At 38.9% G+C, this 22,523-nt stretch overlaps 2 protein-coding genes across 2 annotated transcripts in view; both read left to right on the plus strand.

Annotated features, from left to right (window-relative positions):
- Positions 1–246: 246 nt before the first annotated feature.
- LOC125179294 lies at positions 247–12,310 on the plus strand (the record flags this gene model as incomplete). The annotated part of the gene is made up of 4 exons (XM_047884885.1): positions 247–383; positions 5,558–5,757; positions 11,079–11,192; positions 12,276–12,310. Coding segments are annotated over 4 exons (486 nt in total), but the record flags the coding sequence as incomplete, so codon positions are not given.
- A 3,753-nt stretch (positions 12,311–16,063) lies between these two features.
- Positions 16,064–22,523, plus strand: part of LOC108672120 (neuronal cell adhesion molecule) — a 43,388-nt gene continuing 36,928 nt past the window's right edge. The window contains exon 1 of the mRNA XM_018159747.2: positions 16,064–16,225. Coding sequence (XP_018015236.2) covers positions 16,087–16,225 — 139 coding nt within the window. The 5' untranslated portion in view covers positions 16,064–16,086. The remainder of the gene's footprint in view (positions 16,226–22,523) is intronic.

Here is a 22,523-nt window from a genome sequence, read left to right on the forward strand (position 1 = left end):
TTACTGCGGGAACAATGTTACCGCAGCGTTTGCTAGGGGAACAAGTTTATTTAACGTAACCACTAACGAACATTCATTTCCATCTCTGCAGATGGAACTCAGGTGGTGCTGGGCGTGGCAGGTGGCACTGTAGAGCTGCCGTGTCAGCTGGCACCCCCCGACCCCCATGACCGCGCTGTCCTGGCGCTGTGGTACAAGCAGGGCCGCAGGCTGCCAGTGTACAGGTAACGTTCCTGGCGCTGTGGTACAAGCAGGGCCGCAGGCTGCCAGTGTACAGGTAACGTTCCTGGCGCTGTGGTACAAGCAGGGCCGCAGGCTGCCAGTGTACAGGTAACGTTCCTGGCGCTGTGGTACAAGCAGGGCCGCAGGCTGCCAGTGTACAGGTAACGTTCCTGGCGCTGTGGTACAAGCAGGGCCGCAGGCTGGCTGTGTACAGGTAACGTACCTGGCGCTGTGGTACAAGCAGGGCCGCAGACTGCCAGTGTACAGGTAAGAAAATAATTTCCTAGGTAAATGTAAAGTGTGCTGGTAATTAATTGAAGCTCGATCCTGCTTCGAAAATATGATCGACGTGCTAGAAATGTAGCAGTTTGGACGAACCAAAGGAAGTGCTGGAATTAGCGCACAGCTAAACTAAAAGAAAAATTATACTGCAAAGCGTTTGCAATTGTAATATTGTTGAACTGAAATTCTCACAATATCTTGTATGCAGAACATTTCAGCATTACGATTTAATGGGTAAAAGCTCTTTTATAGTATAAAGTAGCCAATATTCACCGTCTGAAGGATATAGAAATCCTAGCTGCAGGTTTTAACCATGCAGTAGGCCAGAGAATGTTTAACAGGTTAACATGAGCGGATATTTCAAAGTGTTTTTATAACAAAATAATGAAGCTTGTTTACATTAATTGGCAGGCACTAGAGGCTTTTCAGAACGACAGTTCAGTTCCCCACTCACTAAGCCAGAGTAGACTAGAGAACAGTAAAATATTTTTGAATCGTCACGCAGAATTTCTAATGAAAATTTATTCATCCTATATAGTAATAAACTCAGATTAAATAACTCTTATGTGCATGGAAGAAAACATAACAAAATTTAATTTATCGACAAGAAAAAGGGAGATAATTCCCATAAGCTAAAACAAGAATTTATGTTGAAAAAATCGGCATTTTTTTGCACCGCTGCCGTGTGAAATATAAAGGATGATTCAGTCAATGTTTTCTTTTTAATTCAGTACCAACCTTGCGCTCGGTTAAACTTTCGTTTTTATTGGTTACATTCAAATTAATTCTTCTCCAAAAGTTCGATAAAATGCATGACATTTTTATCATTACCGACTGCAAAAAAACATGAACATATATTATTTATCATGAAAATATTTTTTAATAACAGACCGGTATTCATAAAATAAACGCTCGCAATAATGTAGTAACAACAATTGACTTCAATGCTCAGCCTATCGTTCGTCCGTCTTCAGATATACTTCAGTAGATCTCAAATGATAGAGCCATCGCTAAATATATTCACTAACTCGCACATTGACATCCATGATTGCTAGAAAAACTCCCCACCGACCTCATTCAAACTCTGGCATTTAAAAGTCATTGGTTTACCAGCAAGTATTCGTCGGAGCTGCCATTCCATGCACTAAAAAATTCCCAAGGCACTTGTTCTAAGAGCATCACGCCTTCTTTGCATACATAAGCTCTGTATAGACCCAGTATGGAAATTTTCAAGGGACAAGACCTGAGGGCGTCCATCTAGTTTCATTTATCTTCCCCAAGACTTAATGGCATGCTCATTAAGGCTGCAGATTTACTCTCAGATCTTATAGCGCCGTGATTCTTAAAAGATAAAAGCCTGCTGAGTATCTTAACAATTCACTGCCAGTGCCTTAGCAACGAAGAGAATTCTTATCGTTGCATGAAAATTTTCAGAAAATGAAATCAGATTAACGAATGAATGCTACTCATTAACAATAATGGTTATGTTATTGGAAAATGAGTTACGTCTCTTCGGGATGACTTCAAAATTAATATTTATAAGCTTCCACTATTTCATAAAAGCATGAGAGATTGTCGAAAAAAAATTTTAAGGAGAATAACTGTGTTTTATATATAAAGGATCCCTGACGAGCGGCTTAATTCTTCCAAGAACTAAAACAGAATAATCTTACGCTGCTCAAATTTTTCGTGTATTGAAACAAACAAAAAAGTTTTTTTTAAAAAGATCCTAAATCTATTGTAGTGTAACTTTTTATATAGACAAGTAGAGAAAACAAAAAATGTGTCTTCGTAAACCGAATAAGCCACATAAATCACCTAAGAATAATACTGCAGTCTAGTTGACGTAATTTCCAGTCGTCATTCTTAGTATGAACGGCCGCGGTCATCCAAGGAAATGTTTTCCATGTTGATAATCTCACTCCACAAATAGAAGCTAATTGCACTCCTAGCATCAGCATTTGTTTGCTTCGCGATAACGAAGGTAAACTCTGGGAATGGGTGTGCTGAGCGTCTTTGCCAGAGACTTTTATTTTACAAACTAAAATTGGATGTCTTCTTTGCCCGACGGTGTTTGCCATCCCCGGTTGTTGAGAGTAAATTACACTGACGGTCAACATCGCCTCCGCTTGAAACGTTCCCTGTTGCTCCCTTTGGTCATCGTCGGAATTAATGCGACGCGCAGTATTGTGCTATGACACCTTCTGGAGAAATAGAGGAGCTTTAAATCATTTTAATAATTCCTATTTATTCACTATGTTAATATTTCATAATTTAATAAAATAATAAAACCTACTCGCTTGGCTGTCTAGCGCTCGTAATCAAATTCTGTCTAGCACTCATAATCAATTCTCAGCTCGAGAGACTCGATCATAACAGGGTTTCGATAAAATAAGAGTTAAACAAATCCTGAATCAATCCACAAATTATATATTGGTATGGTACAGTTTCACCTATTACGGCAATTACAGCCTCAATTCTCCGAGGTATTGATACACACAAGTTGTACATTGTTTACAAAGGAATTTTGACCTATTCTTCAGTTAAAACTCCTTCCCGCACTTTTGAAGACGATGGCAACGGGAATCGACTTGTGACTTGCATCTCTAAAACCGACCATAAATGCTCGATCATAGTCAGTTCTGGTGATTATGGTGACCAAATGAGATGCTCAACTTCGTTGGAATGTTCCTCGTGCCATTTTTTAACAATTCCACTTGTTTGTATCGGGACATTATCATCTTGAAATATAGCGTTCTCCTCCGGAAACAGAGCTTGAACCATTGGATGAACTTGGTCCTCCAAAATTCCTAAATACTCACTATTGTTGATTCTTCCGTGAAAAGAAATCATTGGATCCGCTGGAAATATTCAACGTAAAATCTGCTGAAATCGTGAATCCGTCGTACTTCCAAGAAATAACACCTCTAATCATCACAGATACCTCCGCCATGTTTTACGGTTGGGAGGAGGCAGTCGGGATTTAATGACTCTTTTGGCTGTCTACAACGTAAATGCGGTCAGAGGTTGGAAATAAGGTAAACGATTATTTGTCAGAGAAAATCACATTTTTCACTGCTCGAGGGACCAATTTATGAGGATTTTACATCCTTCTAAACGTTTTGAAGCATTTGTATATGAAACCCGAGGGTTTCTAATAGGTCTTCCATAGAATCCAGATCTGTGCAGCTCTCCGCGGATATTCTTTATGGAAACTGGGTTCTGTAGGTGTCCATTGAGGTCTGCAGTAATTTTAACAGCCGCGGTCTTTCGATTGTCCCTCACAATTCGATATTGGTACCGTCGGTCTTTCTCGGACAACTTCGACTTTCGGCCAGACCTGTGCTTTGCTATATAAGGACGTTTTTCCGGCTCTCTCAAAAGCAGTCATTTACTTCTGAGACATTACTCCTAAAACGGCAAACATTGGGGAAGATTCTGTCAAACTAGCACTTGCCATACAGGCACCAACAATTTGGCCTCTTGAAAAGTTAGATAGGTTTGCCACTTATAGGTTATAGGTTAGGTTATATAAAAAATGTAATAAAAAATATCTGTGCAAAGATAAAATTTCAATTATGAGCAACAATAAATGGTAAAACATAAAAATATGTCACGTTTTCAGTGTTTATATAACATGTTCAAAATTACGATATCAAAATGTCAAGCGTTTTCTTTATTTTGTCCAACCCCTGGATATAGTCATCATGTTTACTGCAATGGAAATCAGAATTGTATTAATTCCTTTTCCAATGCCGGCTATAGCGTCAGTGTCACTGACCAGCCACCCAATATAGCTGCTAAACGATTAATTTTTAGCCCTGGTACAAATTCCATTCGATCGAACTTGTTCTTTTTAGCGCCGAAGAGTTGAGTGAGATGCGAGGTGTCCGTCACAAATGACCAGCCAGCCGCCCGAAAATTGCGCCCCGGCGCCATAAAGCAAGATAAGGCGAGCTAAGGCTTTCACAGCCGTCTTTAATGGATCTTTAATTATGGAGTAGTTAGGTTATTGCAGTACCATTAGGTGGATATACGACACTCGCGTGTAGGCTCTGCTGTATTGTTGACTTCCTGAGCACCGGTCTCTGTGTGAGCATAACCTCTTTGTTTCTCAGGTCATTGTTGTGTTCCGTAGCTCGTTTGACTGCTGATCGAGACACGTAGTTCTCTTAGTAGTTCTCACATGAGGCTTCTGAACTATTATTATACTAACTATACTGCAAACCAACTTTTGATACTAACATATTTAACACTTTATTTATTCATTAACTTGGCTTGTTTATTCTTTTAAAATTCTCATCGAAATTACTGCCAATATTGACAAATGATGAAATTTTTCAGCGTCTTATTTACATTATTTAATTTGAATATTTTCTTGTGAATCAATGCGCTTACGCGAAAAATGGTTAAATGTGTGAGTGTACTGGAAATTAACACTGGCTAGTGAAGAAATGGTTGAAAATTCAATAATATGTTTCAAATAATTATATTAAGACTTTCGTGCATTGATCAGGCCACTTTTTAGTATTATAACAGATTAATGCGTGATTAAATAAACTCACTTGATTATATCTCTTGAGAAATTCATTAGGTTCAAGGTTTATGTATATTACAGCCTATAAATATATATATGCTGTATTTCATGATCAGTTCTGGTAGCTCTAAAAATTATTCGATAAGAAGTAAATAATTGGAAAATATTCCGTCTCGACATTATTTTACTCGGTGAAATTAGGGATTTTGGCATTCATAACGACTTATTTTCAAAGTAAAGTCGGATCGCCTGCCTCGAGTTCATTCAGATTAATAATCTTTTAACAAATCAGTTTAATAATCTTTTAACAAATCAGTTTCATAATTTTTTAATAAATCAGTTTAATGATCTTGTAATAGATCAGTTTAATAATCTTTTAATAAATCAGTTAATGATCTTGTAATAGATCAGTTTAATAATCTTTTAATAAAGCAGTTTAATGATCTTGTAATAGATCAGTTTAATAATCTTTTGCTAAATCAGTTTAATAATCTTCTGTCAATTTTACTTTACCAGTTACGACGCGCGGGGAGAGTCGGGCACGCATCAGCCGAACAATGAAGTGCTGGAGGGCAGAGGAACGTTCATCACGAGCAGCGCACCAGCGCGCCTGGTGCTAAGTCCTGTCACCGCTGCCGACCAGGGCATTTACACCTGCAGAGTGGACTACGTCACCTCGCCTACACACAACACCATGGTCAACCTGTCCGTTATTGGTGAGTGTAACTGTCCGTTATTGGTGAGTGTAACTGTCCGTTATTGGTGAGTGTAACTGTCCGTTATTGATGAGTGTAACACCTCACACAACACCATGGTCAACCTGTCCGTTATTGGTGAGTGTAACACCTCACACAACACCATGGGCAACCTGTCCGTTATTGATGCTTTTGACATGTTGCGTGGATCTTGATAATGCCTCACAGCAAGCCGCACGCAAAGTCAGACTCGTTTTCCTGGAATTAGTAAATTTACTGCGGACTACTTTGTGTAGTGGCTTGGTTACGAAAAATTTTTGCTTTTTGGTGATGAAGATTGTGAGTTCAACAATTGCACCGGAAGTAGCTGCATGATCTGGGTTTATTGCTTTAAAGATTTCTTCTTCAGGGTCCGAATTTAAAGGAATTTTTTTAATTTTTAGATGGAATGATCGTTTAGAGCTAGTTGCTGATATATGTAGAACCGAATACCCGTAATGCAGAGAACGGCTATTTTAGAAAGATCTCAATGCTTGCGTTCCATATTTTTTGGTGATTTTGAGAAATTTGTATCTTTCGCGTGCCTCACACGAGTTGTCATGCAGGGCGTGGAAGGCATGGGTGCACTTCGTGTTCTGGAGTAGGTCAGACCCTGTAACTGCCTTCCTGGAATACCGTCTGAGAGGCGATAATTAACAGCGACGAACGAAAATTACTATTCGGGTCAGCCGGCTTGTTTACCTAGAGTCCAACTGACGTGAAATAGCCAACAGCTCCGTGGAAAATTAGAGATTACGGTATTGCAAAATTTGAAGAACCTCTCAATTAAGGAGCTGCAGCATGAGTCGTAAATTCACTAGCTAATCGCTCGCCATTTTTACACGCACGGAGAATAATTTTGTCACTGCGATGTCATTGCACTGCTCAAGATCACTTAAAGAATGCCAGAGCAAAAAGCTTGACGCATTTACATTAAAGAGGATAACGATGTAGCAATTCAACGACCAATGCCTTGTTTTTACTTGCAAAATCCAGTTATTTGCCCATACGGTGTATTATATACGGTGTATGTCCATGCCCATGCTCATATGCCCATACTCATATGATGCTCATACTCATATGATGCTCATACTCATATGATGCCCAGACTCATATGATGCCCAGACTCATATGATGCCCAGACTCATATGATGCCCAGACTCATATGATGCCCAGACTCATATGATGCCCAGACTCATATATGATGCCCGTCGCTACCTCAACGATAACTCAGCTGGATCGAAATATGTCGACTTCCTTTGAACTTTTATGGCAGGAATGACTAATTATTGCCATCGGATGCAGTCAAGTAGTGCCTTCCTAATGTCATGCATGGAATGATCAGGATATCCAAAAATTAAATGCTGCGGCCCGAGGACATTGTGAACCAAATATAAACTGCACGTGAATATTTACCTAGATAGTTATACTGTTTATATTACGGATATTGATTTCACAACGTGATTTAAGCTGGCGTTAGTAAATAATAGATCTTGTCGGTTGTTACCTCTCTGTTTTCACATAGCATTTGTTTTTTTATCTCTTGTCGTCTTCTGCAACACAGCTAAATGAAATGCTCAATCCATATGTTATATGCCCAGGCGGCTTTGATTATCATAAAAAAGTGAACATCTTTATTTTCTCCTACTATAAACAAGAATATTTCACTTTATGAGTCAATCTCTCAATCATATTTGCCTTAACCATCAATAAATATCAGACTTGCCTTGACCATCAATAAATATCAGACTTGCCTTAACCATCAATAAATATCAGACTTGCCTTGACCATCAATAAATATCAGACTTGCCTTGACCATGAATAAATATCAGACTTGCCTTGACCATCAATAAATATGAGACACAATTACCAAGAGGACAGCTAACTCTATTTATTCGGGATTGCGGTGCCCCATTTATCCAAGTCCCTAATAAATAATCGAGCGTGCATATAAGCGGTCTAGGCACGCGCTGCCGCCTCCAGACATTGCATTCTACTTCGCCATCTCAATTTACATAAAGTTCATGTGTTTACATTCTTAAACTCGGCGTATTTATGTATTAGAAAAAAACAGCTTTATGTATTGTCACAAACAGCTTCCACAAGCAAAAGTGGAAGTGATTGAAATCATGGAGACTTTTCAAGACCGTAGCAAGCACATTATGACGAATGAAAGTGAATTAGAGTCAGCCTCTAACTGAAAAAATTAATAAGTAGTTCTAGGCAAAATGATAAAAATAATGCACCAATGCACATCATAAAAATAATGAAAGACAGATGACGTGCTGCTAGGAAGAGCGCTTACTGAGAGTAGGTCACTTTTTTAAACAGAAATTGAGCTGCAGTCACTGAGTTATTACTTAAATTAACCTGGGCCGAGGTGCTAATCTATAGTTCAAGTCGACCTCCGAGGGTGGTATTGTCGGGGACTGATCAATAAATAGGCTTTCAGTGACTCCAGACATTTGACCAATGATCGCAAATAGAGGATGAATAAAATGATAAATTAAGAACTGTAATAATAAATGAATGATAAGTACAAAAAAAATTATAAAACTATAAGCCGTGAGTCTCGCTAGCCCTTGCCTATTAATTCGTAATCAGGTCACAGGTTAGAAGCCCCTCTGAAAAAGCACGAATAAATACAAATTATGGATTTGAATTAACACAACACTAACGAATGATTATAACACATAAATAATAAACTAATACTAATAATAATATTTAATATCACCAGAATTCCAGTACTACATCAACATGGAAGATTAACACGATAAACAATCCATGTACTAACCTTTACGTCACATAGAAATGACAAGCTACATGACCGGCCTACACGAGGTGACTTATATAATAGCTTACTCAAAAACCGAAATGACAATACACGCAACCTAACTATCGATGAAATTATTATAGTGAAAGGCTTTCCCTGACAGCTTTACACTTAAAACCTCACTGAAACATGTATCATTTCATATTTTTCCCTTCAGCAAATTATCCTGGTAAGAAGTTGCCAGTCTAAATTTTTCCCAACAGGCATACTTATGGATTTTTAATTTGGAACTTTCACTTTCATGAGGTACAAAGGAAGTGATCACTTCGTACGTTAGCTATAAACACGCTGTTGCGGGAGAGCATCATCATACACTGGCTATCCGTCCATTAGGTTCGCGATATTGAAAATGAATTAAAACCGGTTTCGATCAGAGTTGAGACTTGCAAGATTTTATTGCGTAGCTAAAATAAAGTCCATTGGCTGGCCCACTCACAAAAAAATTAATAATCTTACTACCAGTATCTTCACAAACCAAGCAACACAATTAACCTAATGCTAAACAAATACAATGATGGTCACGCTTGGCCGCACTGGCGTGTCCTGCGTATCTTCTTCCAGTCTAGGGTACGCACACAGTGAAAGCAGGTTTGCCCGCGCGGGCAACCTGCTCCAACCTGCCACAAGAATGAACATAGGATAATAATGTAAGTGTTCACAGTGAAAACCTGTACGAATAGGCTTCTGTATTCTATGGTTTCAGGCGCCAGCCTGAGCAGGTAACCAGCACGCTGGCAACCTGCTTTCACTGTGTGCGTACCCTTATGGAGGTTGAAGGTTCGCAACATGCCCATCGAGACTAGCGTGTCGATGACTGACGAAGTCAACCTCAGCGCATACGCTTGTTTTCACGGTCGACTTGACGAAGTTTGGGCTGCGAGCGTCCAATTCAAAAATTCAGCGCCAGTTACTGTTGCATTTGACCAATGGGAAAAACTCAACTCCTTCACTTCGCATTCAGATGATGCTCAGATACGTAGGTAGACTTAAAATAAAGATCCCACTTCCACCAGAAATAACCAACAGATGCACGGGAAAATAAATAGGAAGTTCACCCTAAAATCACAGAAACAATTGAGCAACTAATTGTGGAATATGACAGCATTAATCCAAGGACCACGAGGAAAGATATATAAAGTGAAATAATTTACATCCCAGCCATTGTTATTGAGCCAGTTAATGCTTAGTATTATCGCAGCACTTTATAGCAGCATAAACTAGGAAGACAAATGTCTAACGATCTGATAATAAGCTTACCCACCACTCGTAAGAAATCGTGAGAGGTACAACGGTTGCAACAAATCACTAGACAAGAAAAACAGGTAGTTGAGGTTAAAAAAACTAATGACATTTCAAATGAATACACGTTACGGAGTCTTTGCCACTGCAACGGCAAACGCGGATCACTAAAAAAAATCCGGGAGTCAACGCAGCTCAGTCTACACGTTGCCAGCGTAAACCTGGGCCCATACGTTCAAAAAAAGTTGAGAGATCGTAAGGTCATCAGCAAATCATTGATGACCTTTCAAGCAAAACCCACCAATCGTAGACAAGAAAATAGAGCGTAAGTACTTACGTTCACTTGGCGAGTTTTGAAAGTATGGCCCCTGGTAATCAAATGACGGACAAATAGCGCAGCTACAACGCTCCTTGTTGGTATCAAATGATTCACAAATGTTCAATCTTAGGAAACAATACATGCAACACTTGGGTTAAATACTGACTTCATTGTTATTTTCTATCACATGTAAGTTTCATCGTAAATTGTATTCTATTTTAGGGCAGCAATACTAATTCTCCTAATTTTATCATTATTTTTCTAACATTAAGTGTAATTATTTTCCCGAATTCGCCCAATTGCCAATATGTCGCATGGTTCATGTCTGAGCGCTCACGATGAACGCTTCATCATGCGATGAATCACATGTATTGAGATGATGAATACATAGCTTCAATATTCTTAAAAATTTTCCAGCTTAATTGACACGCAAGAAATTCATACCTTCCCCTACAGAGTACAGAGCCGTTATAAAAGCTGCACGTGAGCCTCGTAATGACTGTGAATTCGTTTATTTCAATGGAAGACTAATTCAAGCATTTAGATTACGTTGATTTATAGATTCTCTTAAATTAATAACGTCCCCGCAACCGACTTCTCGCCCTAGAGCCTCTGGAGAGGCCTTACGTGAGGCCCGTAATAACTGTCGCCTCGAATTATCTCAATAGAAGATTATTTCGTGCATTTTCTACATTATTAATTTCGATTTTTTACCTTAATAACCTCTCTTTGAAATGGTTTTTCAACCCAAGAACCACCAGAGACGAGGCGGGTTGTGAGACCCGAAATAGCTGTTGCCTCGATTTATTTCAAATGAACTTTCATTCATGCATTTCATTAACGGTGATTTTAGATTTCTTACTAAATTTTTTACCTAGATAACCTCCCTTGTAACCCACTTCTCACCCCCAGAGCCACCAGAGAGGCTGGACGTGTACACGCTGACCGACGAGATTGTGTCGGGGGACCTCGTTGGTCCTGTGAGCGAGGGCGCCCCGTTACAGCTCTACTGCGTCGTCAGAGGAGGTATGGAGGTCGTCTTTTACTTACATGGGCCTATACTTTCAAAAAAAAGTTAAGAGATCGTAAGTTCATCAGCCAATCATTGACGGCCTTTCAAGCAAAATCCACCAATTATAGGCAAGAAAATAGAGCGTAAGGACTTACGTTCACTTAGCGAGTTTTGAAAGTATGGCCCATGGTCTCGTTCCTACCAGGCATCTGAAGTTGAAATAACGTTCAATAAACCTTGTTTCAATTAAATAAACTCGTAATCAACGTTGTTTCAACGTCATTTGCCGTTAGGGCTAGCAATGACCCTATATTACGTCTGAAAATATTTAGTTTAATTTATTCTCAACTGTTTCTCCCTTAGTCGTTCTTGTCTTAATAATTATTCTTGCCTAAGTAACTGTACTGTTCTTAAAATTTTGCAAGGTTTTTAATTGGTTTTGTTTGCACGGTTTTTAATTTTGGCAAGGTAATAGTCAATATTGTCATATAAAGAGATATAACATACATCATAATTATATATATTTTCCGTGATCGTAGTTTCCAGACGTGCTGAAAAATCTAGATTCTACGCATTTGTGATTAGATGAAAAAAATAACCTGATTCCTAAATAGCCCCGAACACGAAATATGAAAATTTATAGAAAATTCCTGCCATAAATTTTTAATAATTTATCAAATTCTATCTTTGATATATAATGACATTTATTCAAACGCTAAAATTAATATATTTATATGAAATTGGTCTAACATAATCCTGGAAGAAAACAAATGGCAAGGCAAATAACCTCAATAATATATTCTTGCATTGTATTTCATTATAATATTTTTTTGCTGAATTTATTGCAGGAATTTCCCAAGTGCTTAGTATTTCAATTAAAGTTTTACGGCTAGTCCATTCAAATCTAAATGAATGGAAAGAAATATTTTTGCGCAAGCAAAATTTCGTTCAGAAGCAGCAGCCTTCTGAATACCGGAGAACAAACTTCTCACAAAAAGAAAAATCAGATAACCTGAACCCAAAATAGATCCGTGCAAAAGTTTCCAATTCACAACCACTGATTGGGCTCACCGTCTAAATAAATTCCTTATCAACAGATATCGCTGGATCGAAAGTTGTAATTCGAAGATGAAGACTCTGTCGGTAACGAACTCAGACTTGCAAAACTTACATTCCTTTGAGGTCTTCATATTTGATGCCGGTACAACATGCGAGTTAAAAAAGGATTTCTCATTTACCAAGTAATAACAGTCAAGATAAATCAAATTTTATCATGTGCCCTCGCTGCAGAAAGAATATTTCTTCGTAATCATGGTTTATTAGAATGACAATAATATATTAGAGTTAAAATCTGTCATTCACACTCATTAATTAACTGTCATTTGCCACCTGACCGACTGATGTAATAAACTTTCTCATGCCACGAATGTTATGAGCACGGGAATAATGAACAAGAAATCCTAACAAACTGCCTAAAAATATAATAATTTTCACCGACATAAGGTTCAGTTTAATATTTTTAATTCACACTTTAATCAAGTATTTGCACGCAGCGCTTTCCAGCATTATTTATTTATAGTTTTGAAGATTGGGAAAAACAGATTGCTTAGACTGTGGGTAGTCTAAGTCTTTTAAGCATCTTTAAGTCTTTTTAAGCATCTTTGGATAGATGGCATAATGTAAATTTAAGTCTACAAGTGATTTTATAATTACCATTACACCACTAAAGAGAAGCACAAATTCTTCTCCTGCAATCGCATTTTGATTTAGTTGAATTATCTGCTAATTTTGATTAAAAGTGGAGAAGCACATCGATTCAATCCTGTTAAATATTGAAAATATTTGCATGTTTGGCTCTTCTTGCAATGAAGAATCTGATGTCAATTTTCTAACATTAATTTAATGACAAATTATTTAGATGTTGTTTCGCATGTCAGCGGATATTGTTCCGGCCAAAAACTCCTTCTTTGCTCCTACACCTATCGCAATAAGTGAGCCAGAATTTTATCAATAAATGATAGCCAGGTGATCTGAATAAATTTCGGCAATAAATGAGTTATGGCTGTTAACTCTTGTTATAATTAGGCCAGATAACTTTCTCAGGGAGGCAAATATTGACGTTATTTTTTATAAAATAAGTAAATTTTCACTGATTGATAACGAAGGCTAAGTTAATGGACAAACATATCATATACTGCGCCTGAGGAAATGGTACCCAGATACTAGAACCTGCATTGTCCACGAGCTAGACAGGATTTTCTTGCAAGCTCTTTTTCTGGAGAATGACATGAAAGCGTTTGGATTGTAGCATTTAATTGAGGCATCATATCAATTAGTTGGGCGTATTTTGTATTTATTTTCTGGGCTCTGTGTTCTGGACTACAGTGATGAGAGAGCTACAAGCTTTGATCTAGCGAGGGCACGGAAGAACTCGTCCTGAATATGATGTCCAGGTTGATGCAAACATTAAATAATATCATACTCCGCCATATCATTGACTATAATATCATACATACTACGCCATATCATTTGCCCGAGGTCACATGGAGAATGTTTACACAACAATTGGCGATGATGACAAACCAAGCTAATTCAAAATAACTTCTAACATCTCAGTTGCATCGCAACTAAGATAAATCGCAAATTCAAATTTAATCACATCGTGAATTTTCCTTCTAATCACTTTTACGCTCTACGCTCATATTTTGGCTAATATGCTTGAGCTTGGGTGAGTTTTTAGCAGACTTATTTATTTAAACTTTCTCGTTCAGAGTCTCTTTAACTCAAAATATATTTTTAATTAGCTTTATTTTTAAATATTTCAAGTTAAGATAAATCCGCATTCGCATTCAATGGAATTCGTTTAGAATTTACTTAGTATATGAAATGAAAACATTTACACTCAACAAATCTAATTAGCACGGAGGATAATTTGTCAAAAATTTTGCTACAAAGAAGCGTGTGCGAAATTATTGAAACTTAAATTAATTAAAATGTTTTCGCCCTATTTTTTTAAGAATATAATAATTCACATGACAAATTAAATTGAGAGAAAAATTCCGCCAAACTTAGCTTATTTTAATGTTTTGAACCTCAAAACATGACCTGAAGTTGATGCATCAGAAACTGATTTAATTTATCAGTGTTCGAGAGCACTGCTAGTAACAACTTCATCTCACCAATATAACTTTTGATACATGGAAACAATTACCAAATTTACTTTATTTTGAAAAATAATTGTAATGAAGAAGTAAATCACGATGTAAAGCGTAGTCAAGATAAAAAATTAGGGTGAATCTAAATCTTCTTTGGCAAAAAAGCAAAAAAAAGTGAGTAAACATCTTTCCACTCCAAATTTCAATATATGCTATAGGTTCAGTAAAAACTTCAAATTAACATTTCGAATAACACAGTTTGATCAAATTTGATCGTAATTTTTTTCAATTTCGCTTGATTATACTAAAATCAGTGTCAGTGACCTATCAATTAAAATGATTCGAGTGTTTTTGATGTGAATATTATTCAGGGTCTAATCGTTAGTCCTGAAAAATGTAATCAATGTTACCAATAATAAAAATCTCTACGTTTATAATTATTTTTAGCTATTTAATTAATAATGAGGTTTGAGCGATGAGCAATTGCTCATTTGGTGTGTATGAGCAATTTACAGGTGTATGATTGTGTTTTCGATAACTTGTTATAAGATAACAACTGATACGTACTATATAGCTTGAGTATGCGATTTGCTTCACATAATAGAAACAATTTTCTTATTTATAAGGGACGCCGATATTGCTATTTTTCCCGTGCCTTGAACTAACAGACATTGGCACTAACAGACATTTCTTGCTTCGCGCTCTGCGCAATGCTTTAAATCACTATAACTTCATAGGCGTATTTCCTGCTTCAAAAAGTACAAGGCTTCATGTCTTCAGGAAGGCATGGAAATGAAGCCTTTTTTTAATTTCCGATGACCCTGTGGTTCGCTTCGTTCGATTCCAACTTTTAGAAACGGACTTTATTTTTCATGAGATATGGAAAAAAAAACTCAGGTCTAGGTCCTTTCTCATCGACCGGAATCCGCAGTTGGTCCAATTAAAAGCTCTAGGAAAAACTGGTTCTTTAATTTGTGCTTTTATTTTTAGGAAATGGAGGGCAAAACACATGATGTTTTGGCCCAGAGCAATTAACTGAATGTACAAAGCAAGTAGGAGTTGGCGGTCTCCTGTGACTTGTGGAAATTTGAACTGCTGCCATATTAAATAAATATAAATATTTTCTTTTTATTTTCATTTTTCGCTAAATATTTCAATAAATCATTGTGTGAGTAATTTTACCTCAGAAATCATGACCAATATGGAAACTGAGTTAGATCGTTATGTATAAATGATCGAGCATAATCGTGAATGAGCTATATCCATTTCCTGATTGAATTGAGAACCTAATGCATTTATTACGATGCAAACTAGAAATAAAAAATAAAAACTTGAGCTAAATTCTTATATTGATAACAGCAGCTATCAGCATGGCGAATTCATCCATAGAATAGAGTTATTTCCTAAGTAATAATTGTTAATTTAATTTAGCTTTCTACGCATCAAATGCCGCGTTACTTAAATCAACATATTTGGATTGGTGGAAAAGGCCGTTTTAAAATTTTTTAAATCAAATACACAATTTTGTATTAAAAAGTTTTTAGGTTAAAAATTATTACATTAAAAAATTTTTATCTTAAATAATTTTTATATTAAACATTTTTATATTAAAAAATTTTTATACCAAATTTTTAATAATATAAATGAAAATCGACTCATTGTTTAAAGTTGCCACTTACTTTCAATAGGTCGGCCTCAGCCGAGCGTGTCGTGGTGGTCGGATGGCATCAAGCTCCCCACCAAGAGCCAAGTGATGCGTTCTGGCGACATCAGAGCAGACCTCGACGTGCCTGAGATCGGGCGCTCGTATCAGAGCAAGAGCTTCACTTGCGAGGCCAGCAACAATAAACAGACGCAGCCTCTGCACAAGAAGATCGGTCTCTCCATGAACTGTGAGTAAAATATGAAGCCATGAAGAAAGTTGAATGATGATACCTGAAAACTGATAGTATATATTTTCACTAGTTGTAGAGTATAACTAACACATAATAATAATATACTGATGATATCTGAAACTAATAGGTATACTCTACAACTAATTAAAATATATCCTAACACATAATCATAATATAATGATGATATCTGAAAACTGATAGGTATACTCTACAACTACTTAAACTATATACGAATATAATCATACTATGCTACAGATAACATGATAGTTTATACTTTATCAAGAGAAATGGTATAATGGAACAAAATAGGATAATTGCTGTTCGTTGGAACGTAAGTGCCGAGTGGAAGATGTGAGAAAAATATTGAGACAAGTACTGTTTTCATTCCCATGTAAATTAGAATACTAACAAAAACTTAAGCTGTACTCGTCGTTTATCCTCAATTATTGCATGGCAATATCCGCTTCACATACAATCCTTACCTATCACGTTTACAGAGTGAAATTCTCGTATGAAAGCTGAGAACTTCCAGCTCATGTGGTAGCAATTTAATATGTTGAACAAAGGCAAGATGCAGACACTCAGATTCTCAGATTTTTAATTACAATGGCTATAAAAATTTGAAGTAGGATCACTATAGAAAGTGCAGAGCATTGGAATTTTCGAGATCATTTCCGAAGAATCGGGTCCAGAGCTTATAAAATTCGAGTGTCGTTTTAAATCACTCATTTCTATTTGAACAAATTTTTTCAGTCATTTGTTTTTCTTTCAATGCCTGGATGACAGAACTATTTCGGTGGTAACGAACAGAGAAGGCAATAATTAATGTACACTGACGCGCTGATTCCTCAGATCCATAGACGCAGATTATGCAGTAAGAAACTGATTGTAATAACTTAAAATTTCTGAATCATAGGTGATATAAAAAAGTTCAGTCGTTGGGACTTCATATGTTGATTAACAGATGCAACTTTCAATTAAATTTAATTGCGATATATTTTTTTACTTGGAAGAAATACATTCTGTATTATTAAATAGAATTACATTTCGGGAACATTGAACTCAGGCAAATATGCGAACTTGCCACTATCGATTTGGAATTTCTTGGTTACACAAACGAATCGTATTTATTCGGTCACCAAGATTTATTCCTTGTTAGATGAAGAAACTCTTTTTTAAGAGAAAGCCTCATCAAATGAAAATTTAAAATGGAATATGATACAATATTCACTTTGAAAAGATTGTGCTATTGGCTGATGAGCAAAACTTTTAAACATTTAGGGGCAAAAAGGCGACTGATAAAGCTCCGGCTTCTATGACTACCCAACTGAATGATCACTTTCGGAAGAACCCATTACCTGTCACTTGAAAAACAAATCCAGCTTGTTGCGAGGTAATCAGACGATGCTGCTCGAGTCATAACAAAGACGCTCTTCTGAAGAGTTTTATAACTAATTTCATCACTAACTACCAATCCAAGAGAAAGTTTTTAGCTTATAACAAGTCAAGGGTTCCAAAATGACTTCCAAAATTGCCACTCATAAAGTTAGAGTACATTGTGAGAAGCAAGCGTTCAATTGCAAAAGTAGTGCTTCATGCGCGAGTACAGGCCATGAATTGCTGCCGCTCAGTATAGCTTATTATTGTTATCATTCTACGAAGCAGTTATCGTTGTGTCTGATTCAAACAAACTTGGAGGGCACGTTACACATAAGTTTAATAGCAAGCGAAAAGCAAATAGACACCATAAAGGATGAAAACGTATAAAAATGACTAAGCACTTGATTTATTGGCTCAACGAGATAGTTCTATCATTAGGCGTCGACGAAACACCTGCCTAGAATGGGCCGATGTTAGGGAAGCAGGATGACTTTTCCAGGTTCTGGCGGCGGCGACCGGGAACGCTCTGTCGCCGACGATAGATAGACGTACGTGTAGATGGAACGACGAGGTCCGCTGTTGATGACGAACGCAGCCGTCTTCTGAAAGGCAGATCCAACATGCGCTGCAGATATACCGCGAGAAAAAAGGACGCCAGACCGTGAAAGCATAGCAACGTCATGTACAGGCTAGTACAGCGACCTTAAATGGCGTGCGCTGCTGCGTGCGCAGCCAGTGAAGATCGTGCAATATCGGCGTCACGTGGTTGAATTTTCGCTAATTGCACACGAGTCGCGCCGTAGCGGCGTTCATTACGGATTGCAGTTTATTAAGTGCCGTGGTCGGAAGTCCACAGAGGGTGGCATTACCATAGTCCAATTGGGTCAGAACGAGCGCCACCATAGGGGCCTCGCGAGACAGCGGCTGGCGCTACGTGTTCGTCGCATAGCGCAATAACAAGTGGTGGTGACTTTGGCTACGGGATTGTTCATAGAAAGTTCGGAGTCTAGCAGAATGCCGAGGTTGCGAACCGAAGATACAAGCATGACGAACTCGTCGCCCACGCGAGCAGAGTTGGCCGGAAGCGGATGCTGGCGCCGAGCAGTCGCAAAACAAATAAAGTCGGTTTTTGATGCACTGAGCGGGAGCCGGTTAGAGCGCATCCAGTTCCAGACGGCTTCCATGCGAGACATCCAGTCCTGCAACGCGACGAACGTCTGCGGATGCAAACGGATGCCGGGAACTGATCCCTGTTTTACGTCGCAAGTGAACAACAATAACTTTGAAGAAGACTTTCCTCGTCTTCTCTATCTATTGCTGAGATAGTTTTCGAACAACCGCAGCAATGTGCCGCGCAGGCCGAATGATACGTCAAGTTCACGCAATAAAGTAGTGTGGTCGACCGTGTCAGATGCGGCCGACTTGTCGAGTGAAGCCAGTGCCGTAATGTCGCCGCGGTCTACTGCTCGCAGAATGACTGAAAGCACCTACAGCGCAGCGGCTTCCGTCGAATGGAGATGAGGATATGAGGGCTGGATGCGAGGCACGAGACCGGACTGCTGAAGATGGTTGTTTAGCTGTCGGACCACAATGCGTTCCAGGAGTTTCGACAAAATCGACAGGTTGGGTATGGGTCGATATGATGTCAAGGTCTGTTTTTGTTTTAATAGAGGCGTAATGTAAGCTGATTCAAAGTTCATCTAAACAACACCGTCTGTGAGGCAGCGGTTAAGAAGTTCGACCGTAAAAAGTGCTAGGGTTACGACATTCCCCTTAAGTAACGACGTCGGCAGCGGATCGCTCGCACACTGCTTGTTAGGTATCGCGCGCACGGCAGCGATGGCATCTTCATCTGTGACGCAAGTAATTTATTGGAGCACGCAGTCGAACGGGCACGGCGTAAATGTTGCCGGCGGAGCATCGGCTGACGACGCTCGCACAGCAAAAATTGTGTTTTCAAAAACCGCATGGAATTTCTCCAGGCTTACGTCACCCATAGCATCTGTATGACCTCTTCCTATGAGTTTATCCAGCGAACGCCACAGCGCTTGATGGTCGCTGCGTTAAGCGTTAACTCTGTGGCACCCATATGACTCTCTTTTAGATCGAAGAAGGTCCACATAATTGCCCAGCTCATCTCGCCAGGTGGAGGCAACAACTGCTTCAGCAGCAGGATCGCCGCGTTTGTTCGTCCGGTAGACAGCCCGCTGGAGCAGTCGAACCCCCCACTTCGAGACCCGAAATTCATCGTCTAACCATGTCTAGGAGACTCATTGGGGTATCCAAAATGTGCGTGCTGGACTGAGGTCATTGAATGCACAGGTCAGCTCGGTATTGTAGAGTTGCACTAGGTCACTGACTGATAGTGCCAACCATGAGTCAGTCCGACATAATCGGGACGACTGCAGTTATTCGTTTAAGATATCGCCGTCAAGATCACACTACGGATGACAGGTAACGGTTTTATACGCGGGCACCGGGAGTACACACGTCACCGCCCAGGCTAGTGCCCACTGAAGTGGCCGATGGTCGGATATTGCGATCTCGATGATGTCGACTGGCAGACTTGGTAGATCAGCAGGCGCGATGACAACGTCTAGTCTTTCGAAAATTTGAATGTATTTAATTTCAGTATTAAAGACGCTTTTAGCTCGCCCAGCGCGTAAATTAGCGGCTCTGTGTCTGCTTTACGCTCTGGTTGTACCAGCGAAATAAGCGACAGATTAGAATCCGGTCATTGACCGAGTGAGCTTGGGGCGTTCGTGAGGCGCGAGTATTTTGCAACTGATAGCTTTGGTACGGACACGGACGAATCTGAAAAAAGCGTAAACGAAATTGGAAAGGAAGGCACGGGGTATTTGACTTACTGTACGCTGCTGAGGGGGCATTTTCATTGCTGTTGTATATGCAGACCAGACGGAAAAATATATAAAAAATGTATCTCCGCGGCACAATAAAGTAAATGGCCTAGAAGCCTGAATTCGAACTGGGAATAAATATCAGTCATTAAAAATGTTAACCCCAACTTTCCGCATTACCCACAACCAAACATTCTCTTACTTTCACTAGCACTCCACAATCAACAGTCTCCAATATTCAACACCGCTCAATATTTTCTCCCATTATCCATGCCCGTAACATTTTATCCCGTTCACCCTTACCTATTGCGGGAACCAAACATTTTCCACGTATGGCAGTGCGAAACATTCTCTCTCATTAACCAGTATTAAAACTTCTCTCATATTCGCCAACGCAAAACATTCACATATACTGCTAAGTATTCTCCCGCAATAATCACATAAATCAGTCCTAAAAGTTTCCCAAAATATTTGCAAACAACAGCCTAGTCCCTAGTGCATCAACAGGACTCAACTTTAACCATTTCAACATAGCACAAATTTAATATTGTAGCTAATAATTTCATATCTGTGTTTCTAGGTATGCACTACCTAATATCTTAGTTACTTACGACCATCTGCATTTTTGATCATACACGTTTTGCTTGCAGCGGATCGGTGGTAAAGACATCTGTGTGAAGTAGACTGTTGGTAATGCTTGACTTTGGATTCCACAAATCGATTCAGCTATTATAGTGAATTAGAAATTAGAACCTAGGACATATGATCACTATGAATAGAATTAGTATTCATAACTTTTTAAATTCAACTCGAAAGTTGAATTTATTGAAAGTTGAAATCGAGTTGAACTAAAAAGTTCTCCTGAACCTAGAAATTTATTCACTTTAAGGCGGCAAAAAGTCTTTAAATTTCACGAGTATCGGTTGACAATTTATACGACTGCAGAAATTTTCTCTGAACAATGTTCTTGAATGCCGCCATACCACTGCAGGTTGCCAACGAACATCATGCACTTTAACTTTTAGGAAACCCTGGATAGTAAAACTAAGAAAGTTGTACATCTAAAAATTCTTAAAATTGGCAGGTTCATCATTTAAAACAAATTATTTTCAAGTCGCATAAATCACTTTCCACCGTACGATTACACAATTGAAATTAGAAGCGTGGTCACTCCACATGTAAACAAGACTAGCGAAACTAGACAGCTCTGCCACAAGAAGTCTCCGCGTAAGTAGCGGAGTCTTCTTGCGTATCTTCTCGCTTCTAGTCACCGACATGTGGAACAGCCTCCCTGATAGCATCGTTGAAGCTCCGAGTATGAACATCTTCAAAAACAGACTAGACGAAGCTATGCAGGAGCATATGTTCAGTCTTAAAATGCCTAGCAAATTACGGACCAGGCAATAAGTCCAGCAGCTATCTCAATCAATCGTCAGCTATGGAAAGATCGGGTTCCAAAGGCCGGATCCCTTGTGAATCAAGTCACGAAAAGTTCAAGAATCGGCAACAGGCCATGGGCCTATTTCTTCAACGCCGACACTTCTATTCTATATAGCGGAAGCTGCCACGTCACTGTAGCGCAGTGGTTTGCGGCAAGTTGCTCCACTGTTAGCGTATGTGACGTGACGGCGGCACCGAGATAGAGGAGCTAGGCGTGGGTTCGAGCCCCGGGAAGCTCAGTTAATGTCTCGGTGTCGCTTGGACGGCGCTTAGTCGTCGTCGGGAGGTGGTGCTTTCAGCATGGTGATGTGTGTCCCTAAACACTCTGGGTAATTACCCGGGAGGATCATAGGGTCTCTTGAGGTCTTAAGCCTCACGTAACTTACATAGCCCTATAGCGGGGTAGTGCTAACCCCCACTTAATGGGAAGTATAATGGGTAAGGGTTAAACATTTTACAAGTCTAGCAACAAAATTTTGCGAAACAAATAGAATGAAGTAACTAAATGAAATGAAAACCGTACAGCATGAATTAAAATTTGTCATCGACGCCGTTTGAAACACCATATATAGTTTGGATTAATTTGTTCAAAAAATCGCGAGGCTTGGACCCTGAAT

This window comes from Hyalella azteca, unplaced genomic scaffold (assembly GCF_000764305.2).
Source record: "Hyalella azteca isolate HAZT.00-mixed unplaced genomic scaffold, Hazt_2.0.2 contig2017, whole genome shotgun sequence".
In the NCBI taxonomy this organism is placed as follows: domain Eukaryota; kingdom Metazoa; phylum Arthropoda; class Malacostraca; order Amphipoda; family Hyalellidae; genus Hyalella; species Hyalella azteca.